The sequence below is a fragment of the Zootoca vivipara genome, chromosome 3 (genome assembly GCF_965207765.1).
Source record: "Zootoca vivipara chromosome 3, rZooViv2.hap1.1, whole genome shotgun sequence".
NCBI lineage: Eukaryota > Metazoa > Chordata > Lepidosauria > Squamata > Lacertidae > Zootoca > Zootoca vivipara.
The window spans coordinates 108,696,002-108,705,086 of record NC_142586.1 but is presented as its reverse complement, the minus strand read 5'-3'; the positions used below and the strand labels follow the sequence as shown (position 1 = coordinate 108,705,086).

Sequence of the window (9,085 nt, the reverse complement as noted above, 5' to 3'; positions counted from 1 at the left end):
CAAAAAGGTTGGCAGCCCACTGCCCCAAAGAACAAGGTCTTCCATCAATCCAGGCTTGGAGAGGGAACTAGTGATGGCAAGAACCCCACACAGTGGAAGCTCTACTTACAAATTTAATCCATTCTGGATGCACATTCGTATGTAGAAATATTTGTTTGTAAGTCGAAACATGGTTTCCCATACGAATGCATTGGGAACGGATTAATTCGTTCTGGAGCCTCACCTCCCTCGCTGCCCTGCGCTCACTGCCACCGCTGGATCGAGCCCTCGCCGCTGCTGCGAGGCTGGCCTTCTGCCAGCCTCGCAGGATTGGGTACTTGTCGCCACCGCGAGGCCTCCTCTCCTGCCCTTGGCTTCTTCGCTCGGAGCGCAGCCAGAGCCGCCATGCGGAGGAAGCGCCCTCCACCCTCAACGCCTCCCCAGCCTAGGCGCCTGCGCGGTACTGCTGGCCCCGCCGGGAGAGGCTCCGCATCGCTGCCGCCTGCACTGTGTCCGTGCGAGCCCAAGTCCCACACGGCCGGCCGCGGGTGCCATGGCTCGGCCTCCGACGTAACCAGGACTGCAACTCCCATCACCCCACGGGGCAGAAGGCCAGCCTCGCAGCAGCGGCGAGGGCTCGATCCACCGGTGGCAGTGAGCGCAGGGCAGGCGTTCGGATGTCCAAAATTTTGTAAGCGTGCCACCATTTTTTCCTTCCCCCCCCCTTCGTAAGTAGAAAAATTCGTAAGTAGAGTCATTCGTAAGTAGAGGTGCCACTGTACCTTTTCCACCATGAATCCATACTTCAGAATTGGTATTGCTATGTTTGTTTTATCTGTCACACCCAACTATATGATTAGAAATGGGCCATAAAATGCAGCAGGCCTAAGAATCTCAATTTGTGTTTTTTTAAGTTAAGCTTATGACTTCAAGGTGTGGAAACTAGGCAATCACAAGAACGCCTCCCCCCACCCCCAAAGCAAGCAAGAAAAAATATGCCCCTTTGTCTCTGCTGTAGGCCCAGTTGGATTCACCTGACTAGCCCAATGAGCAGTAACCCTCTAAGGATTTTCGCAACAGGATATCTGTCCTCCCCAAGACTGACTCTGGAGAGGTCAGGAGAAACCCGACCAGCACACAGCAAGGAAGGGGGCTGTTCCAGCTGCCAATATGTAACACTTGCAAAGAGAGAGTGACTAGAAGAGTGCAATGTTGCATTCCACCCAATGTACGCAAAATAAAGCAAGAGCTTTATCTCTGCTTAGGTACTATAACAGAAACAATTGCCCTCATTTTCTGTACGAAAGGACATTTGGAATAGATAAAAAGGGTACCGTAACTTGTACTATCTCATTTCTGGATCAGAGCAAGTATCTTGCAACACTAAACAGGTAAGATCCAAGACAGTACAGTTGGTTAGAGTGTGGTGTTGATAATGCCGAGGTTGTGAGTTCAATCCCCATATGGGCCAGCTGCATGCTTTAGTTGAGATACCTACATTGCAGGGAGTTGGTTAGAACTAGATGATACTCAGCATCCCTTCCAACTCTGCAATTGTATTATTCAATGAAACAAAGCAAGAGTGTTTGTACTGGTCAAGAACTGCACAGAGGGCCAGTTCTAAAGTTGCCTCAATTGTCAACAGATATGAGACAGAAAGGGCTTTCACTTAAGTTTCTTAGAAAGGTGCTATCCTTCCCATCAGCAATGCTCATGAGTAGCCCCATGTCTTCCATTTATCTACTTTCCTCTCCTCTCTGGTCCATTTAGCAAACATGTTAGAGCCCCTGCTTTGCATACTCATGTAACCAGAAAAAACACTGCAAAATTTAAAGCAACTTTTAATTATTACAATAGACACATTTACTTGTCTTCTGGTTTGTTGAAGCAGTATGTCAAGCAGCACTTGCCACAGTAATGTCTGTCAAAGTGGCTAGCCATGAATACTCCGGCCCCACATTCCTCGGAGGGACACTCGCGCCGCAGGCGGCTGATTTTCCCATTCTCATCCACCTGCAAGAAGAAAGGCTTTAATTTGTACTGCATTATTTTCCATCTCCCTTGGAAAAAAATACAGAAGCTTGACTTATGCAGTCCAGACCACCACTGCCTGCAATTTTTAGAAACGCCAACTTATCATTTAAGGTTACACTCTCAACCCCGACAAAATTTAGTTGAGCAGGGTGACCATATTTTTTGTTTAAACATTAAATGCAAGAAAATAACTTATGCCCCCCCAACCAACAATTCAGCGTAACTACCGTGTTTCCCCCTTTTTAAGGCGTAGTCATAAAATAAGCCATAGCAGCATTTCTAAGCATTTGAGAAATATAAACCGTACCCCGAAAATAAGCCATAGTAATAGGCGCTGTGCGGAAGAGATCACTGAGCTCCCCGAGTCAGCAGCAGCAACGCCGGCCGCAGCAGTGTTTGCTGAGTCCTTTCTTGCTTTTGGGACTTGGTTACTGTGCTGGCTTGGGATGGTGTGTGTGCAATTGCTGTTGCTGCTTCGTGTTTTTCAGCTGGATTCTCTGGGTTCTAAGCACTTTTCCCCGTTTGTTTGTGAAGCAGCACTCGGCTGCAGCCCCTGCCTCTCCCGACGGCTGCATGAATGCGAGGCTGGAGTTGATCGCTATCTCCTTTTCCATTTCTTTTGTCTTTGAGCACCCGGCCCCGCCCCCTCTCCCCTTCGTGGAATGAAGAACGGAGTTTTAGCAGCATTTCCTCATTATAAAAAAAAGGTCAGGAACTTTTACTTTAACCTCAAAAATGGGATATTTCCTCTCTCTAAAAACAACTCTGACCTGAACACCAATAAAATGGGGGTAGATCACCTCCAGTTTATAAATCCGCAAGTAGATCGCAGTCTCCTGGAAGTTGGGCTCTATACTTTGGCTGATTGCAAGCCTTTGCATCTTTAAAAAAACAAAAACCATGCGCTTCTCAGTCTTAATTTTCCTTTAATTCATCCCCCTATACCCTCCTCCAACCATTGCCTCCTTCCATTCCTTACCCCCCTCCCTCTCTCCCCCTTCCCTCACTCCTGTGCGATCTCATTTAGTCATATACTTGCTTTTTCTGTTGTGTTGTCTATTTTATATTTAATATTATTACCCTTTATGATGTTATTTTTCCCCTTGCGATAATTATTTATTTTTTATCTTTAACTAACTTTCCTTTCCATATTTTTCCATATATAACTCAACACTTTCCCATTCCTTCTTAACTCTTTGGATAGAGTGCCCCCCCCATTATTGTTGTTAATTTTACAATTCCTGGATTTTTTATGGAACCGAACAGCTCGGGTGCTTCAGAATGTGCCTTCTGTTGCTACAGGGCTATGGGGCTTCACTGTTTGACCCCCCCCCAGGTTGGGATTTTTAAAGTAGTTCTGTGGGTCCCAGGGCACAGAATCACCCCCGATCCTTTCCTTTGTCTAAACAGACCTCTTCCCCCCTGACTTTGGAAGGCTGTGCTTCAAGGGTGATACCAGGGGTTTTTTAAGACCTGTGCCTCTTAAGGATTGTTACGGTCCATAACTTCCATTGCTTTCTACAGGGTTGGGGGTTTAAAGCACTGCCACCCCCACCCCACCCTGCAGGCGCTCGGAACTGGCAGCGCCAACAACGCGCCCAGCAATGTGCAGAAGAGAGCACCGAGCATCCTGAGCCAGTGGGTCCCAGTTGTACCAGCACTTTTTTTTTTAAAAAAAGACACCCCCTGAAAATAAGCCACTGTGTGTTTTTTTGAGGGAAAAAAGTTATAAGACGGTGTCTTAAAAAAGGGGAAACACGGTATTAATCAGCTCTGCTCCTGCATTATTTCCACACAGACTTAAAGGTTACATTTGTCACCAGAAGACCGGCTCATGCTGGCTTTCTAACTAACTGCAGAAACAGCCATCAGTAGACAGAATCTGTCTAGCAATTCCCACCTGAAGTTGCTCTTACCTTATAGTACTTAAGGACAGCGAGTTTCACCTTCTTTCTCTTATGCTTATTCTTCTTAGGAGTGGTGTAAGACTTCTTCTTCCTCTTCTTTGCTCCACCACGAAGTCTCAGCACAAGGTGAAGGGTTGACTCCTAGTTTTAGAGAGCGAACAAAGGACACACAAACTTTGACAGCTATTGTGATGCAACAGTTAGGAATTGGGATGGACACAAGAAACCAAAATATTGGTTCTCTGCTCAGCCACGAAGCTTAATGTATAGCCCTGGACAAGTCGCTTAGCCCAGCCTACCTCCCAGACCACCCTGTGCTCTTTTAAGGAACAGTGAGATAAGAGTAGCAAATGGATAAAATACCAAAGCACATAACCGGCACTTTGCTGAGGCACTAATAGACTGGAAATAATCTCAGTGACTGGTAAATACTACAGAAGTCATTGGGTTGCATTAAATGGAGTTGCGCCAAGCAACTAGAAGGGCTTGTGTGAGAAGCAATTCCCCCTGAAGCCCTCTGCAGACACACCCAAATTCTGTGAACTGTGCTGGATATTCTGTGTGTGAGAGAGAGAATAATTTATTCCAGAAACTGACAAGAACAGAGAAGTTTGAAGCAGCAGAAGGCTGAGATTGTTTTGTCTATGCAAGGACTTTTTCTGTGGAAACTGTTCTTTGGACATGCGCAGTGTAACAGGAAGTGCTGTTAACAATGGTTCTGTGTAACTTTTTGTGAGTCTCTTGCTTGCACCTTGTGGCGAGAGAAGCAGAGTGTGTCTTGGACTCTTACTGGACTCTTAAGCATGCCTTGACAACGGCAGTGGTGAATGTCTGTATATGTTTGCTACCAATATGCGTTTATGCCTGTCAAGTAAATTTCTACACTCGACTGAATCTTTATGGAGTCCATGAGTGTTTATTGCCTACTGTGTGTACCTTCAACCCCAAAGACGCTCCCACGGAAGGAGCTGCATTGAGATGTAACTTCTTCAGAGTATGGATACTGGCACACATGCACAGCAAAAGTGATGCAGGACCCAATCCTTCTAAATCATCCATCAGAGGTTGATTGATTGATCCAACAAACTGCTCTGGAATCCTTGGATGGGAAGCAGTGTATGAATGATTTTACTTAATAGATCTGTAGAAGGTCCCCCAACCCCCCAGAGTAGCTGCAATGGGAATGTGGGGCGTGGGAGATAGCAGAAAAATGATCCCTCTCCACTCTGCTGATAGAACTCTTACCATCAGCTGAGCAACACTGCTGGATGCAACCTACTGTGCTTTTCAAATCCAAGTTTATTACGCTCACCTCATATTTGATCAGGTCAGCACAACCTCTGATTATTTGGGATAAGCTAAAGTCCAGTATATTCAGTTCACTGCACTCTTTGTATTCATGTAATTAAACCTCCCGCTTGTTTCTACTAAGGTTCTGTGTGCCTTTAAAGGCAGACAGGTTTAGGTGCCTAGAAAGAAAAAGGCATTTTTCATGAAGTCTCCATCTTTAGGAGAAGCCCACAGCCAACTGTTATATCCTATTAACAATGAATATGTGGGACCAATGTCCACCTGCTGTCACCACCTGGTCATCTTGTCTACTAGAAGGATTCATCCTACTCGTCCCAAGTTTACAGCATGCTCTTGCATTTTATGGTTTAGCAGGTACATGGGGTTCCACAATGGGGCTCCCCCCACTGAAACTGACTGGGTTTGGAAGAACCCCCAGAACAGGCCAGGTGGAGGGAGGAACATTCCGCCTGGCAAGATGAAATGTTTGTGCAGACAGAACATTTGTAATAGAGCAACAGTAAATTCCACCCACTGTATTAGAACACTTAGTACATACCTTTTGAATGTTATAATCAGACAGAGTGCGCCCATCTTCCAATTGTTTCCCAGCAAAAATCAATCGCTGTTGATCAGGAGGAATTCCTAATAGAGAAAAAATGGTGGAGTATGAGTCACTGATTCAGTTATTTATAAGAACATTTTAAAACAGCCTTTCAGCTCTAGAAAGTACCAGGGCAATTTGCAATATATTAAAACCAGTCTAACATGCCTTTCTCTCAATGTATTCATGCAATGTCATTTATGTTAAGACACATTATTTAGTTTCTGATTATGTCAATAAACACATTTTTGTTCTAGAGTAGCTACTTAGGCATTTATGCTTTTTTTAGTGTGTTTCCATCTATTTATTATCCTTTTGGGGAAAGCAAAATAAGCCTCATTCTACATGCACCGCAATTATACTTGCTAGCTTTTATTTTATTTTTAAATAAAGAAGGCATCATTCCTAGTTGTATCCTATTTGCTGCAGCATACTGAATTGACCCTGCAAGCATCATCCTATGACCTCCTTGAAGACCAAATTTGATGGAAAAGAACGTACAGGTAAACAGAGAATTCTAGCAAGGAAGCTTTACTCCATAGTAGAATAATTTTAAAACCACAAGTTCCAAAACAAAAGCAACACCTACCTTCTTTATCCTGAATCTTGGCTTTGACATTTTCTATAGTATCAGATGGTTCAACCTGTTTATAAAAATAAGTCACCATTGAATTGCTTTACAGACTTAAAATAGTTATAAATTCCTTACTACTCCCATCCAGGCATTAGAACAGTACATGCTGTGACTTTGTTTAGACTAGCAATTCTTAAAATACACACACAGCTATGGACAAGATAATGCTGGTTAAAAGACCAAACATTGAGTTCTTGTCATATTCTCTGTAGCAACATACAAACACCAATCCTGCTCCTGTACTTTTAACAGCAGTTTTAACATACAGGAGACAAAGCTTTTCACAGCAGAGAGATAAAATGGTAGAAAAATGTTGATGCTTGGCTTGTCACATGTCTCCCTTGCCATAACCAGGATAGAATGGAATGCACATCTCCTTCTCGAACCTTTCCTTTCAGCAACAGCAAATAGTAGAGGCAAAGGTGGTGGCTAGATTGTTCTGCTGTCTGGGTTCTTTGTTCAGATATAAAGACACCTATCTTTATTGTGGGGACATGGGATGGGGGCAAGGGGGGCGATAAAAAAGGGCATTCACATTATTATTAATTGTATTTATATACCACCCTATACCCAGTGGCAGCGATGGCCACCAATTTAGGCAGCTTTAAAAGCAGATCAGATAAGAGACATAGAGAACAAGGGCTATCAATGGCTACTAGACACCGTGCCCACACACCAACTGAACAACCAGAAGCAGCATGCCTCTCAATACTGGGTGTTGCTGGGTAGTGCGATGGAACTGTTGTGGCCTTCGGCTAACGCAAAAAACCGGGTGGGTTGGTAACAAGGGCTTCTGAGCCCGGAAAAGAGGAGACTCGTAAATATATCAAGGAGCAAGCTCGTCTTGGTCTAAGGACCCGCATCGACGGATTCAAGAAAGGAGATTCCGACCCAACATCAGTTAAGACCTTTCTGCTCAGGGGCTCTCCTCCTTCCTTGGAGGTTTTTAAGCAGAGGCTGGGTGGCCATCTGTCACGGGTGATCTAGTTGAGATTCCTGCATTGCAGGCGGTTGGACTAGATGACCCCGATGGAACTCCTCTGTGATCCTATGAGCCACAGGCTTTCTCCCCACCTCTTTTTTTTCTTTTTGGGAGGGAGGAAAGTAACTGCGCAAAATCCGCCATTTCCCTCGAGGTCACAAACTACCGGGAGGGAGGGGAAAGAAAGGGCTGGAAGCCCAACTCTGGGGCCACGAGGCGAAGAGCCAGAGGCCTGGGAATCAGCGGCCTTGTTCTGAACCCCTCATATGGTTTCTTCCCTCCCTCACCTCGAGGGTGATGGTTTTCCCCGTCAGGGTTTTCACGAAGATCTGCATGGCGGCGGCCGTTGGACCTGAGGAAGCAACGAGAACGAGAAATGAGGCGAAGGAAGGATGAGGGAAACGAAGAAGCAGGCCCCGCACAGAGACAACCACTCACCAACGACCCGCTCCCGGAATGGCGGACGCCGGAAAGAGAACCCGCTCGGCCGCGCACGGGGTTTCCAAGGGCTGGGGAGCGGGGCGAGCGGCGGAAGGAAGTGAGGAAAACGCCGGCGGAGGCAAGGACTGCAACTCCCGTCGTGCATCGCCGCCTGGAACGTAGGAGGAGGCATGACGGGAGCGGTAGTTTTTAAAGGAGAAGGCGGGCGCGTCCTCGCCGGCGGGTGATCCGATGGCGAAAGGGCCCTTGGGAGTTGTATGCTGGGAGCTCAAGTGGGCACGCGGGGAAGGAGGGGAGCTACCTTTCCCCCAGCATGCACCGCTCCGAATCCACCCACGCACCCCGCGCCTTGCTTAGTGATTTAGCTCAGCTTGGTTACCGGTACTTGCCGACAGTTGGCTCTTGGGTGAGTCCGCTGGGGCAGAGGGGCGGGGCTAAGGGGCAAAAGGGGCGGGTCGGGGCCAGTTGGCAGTTGGCTCCCTCAGCTGAGGGAAAGAAGAGGCCGAATTCGCGCTCGTTGTTAAAAGGCCCCAGAGCTCCCTCGGTAGGAGACAGGAACCCCATTTCCATTGTAATTTTGAAGCAACTCATCCTTCCACATAACATCCTGGGCCGTATTTATGAGTTATTTTAATTTATTGAAGGCATTTCTACACTTGCCCATTGACCCAAATTAGGCTCCCAGAGAAGCTTACCAACATGATCTCCCCATAAAAAGGCATGGCAACTTATGAGGAAAGGGGATTTGGTAGGGAGGAGAGGAAAAAGCAAGCATGAACCCAGGTTCTTGTTTACTCATTTCATAAAAGTTTGTGTTTACCGACTAGGGAAAAAATGCCTCAAAGTGGCTTATGAGAAAGGCAGAAAAATAAAATCGTCTCTTTAAAAGACCATAATTTAAAACGCGCAGAAGGTGAAACCCGCCACAGAATAGACTGCAACAAATTAAAACTCATACAGACTTCCCGATAATCTGGATAACCAAAATGTTTTCCTCAGGTGCCGAAATGGATACAGTGAAGGGCACCTGCCTGGTATCATGAGGCAGGGAGTTCCAAAGTGTGTGTGTGCTGCCACACTAAACAACCTAATTCTTACAGATGTGGCACAGCTCTGGATTCCTAGGAAGGGCAGCCCCATCATAGGAAGCTGCCTTACGGAGGAGAGTCAGACCAATGGTCTGTCTAGTTCAGTATTGCCTACACTAACTGGCA

General features: G+C 46.3%; 1 protein-coding gene across 1 annotated transcript; it reads right to left on the bottom strand.

Moving 5' to 3' along the window:
• Positions 1–1,803: 1,803 nt before the first annotated feature.
• On the bottom strand, positions 1,804–7,906 carry RPS27A (ribosomal protein S27a). The gene is made up of 6 exons (XM_035110954.3): positions 7,869–7,906; positions 7,718–7,782; positions 6,404–6,458; positions 5,770–5,855; positions 3,930–4,061; positions 1,804–1,992 (listed from the first exon to the last, which is right to left on the bottom strand). The coding sequence occupies exons 2-6, from the start codon at positions 7,763–7,765 to the stop codon at positions 1,843–1,845; spliced, it is 471 nt and encodes a 156-aa protein (XP_034966845.1). The 5' UTR covers positions 7,766–7,782; positions 7,869–7,906; the 3' UTR covers positions 1,804–1,842.
• Between the last annotated feature and the right edge of the window lie 1,179 nt (positions 7,907–9,085).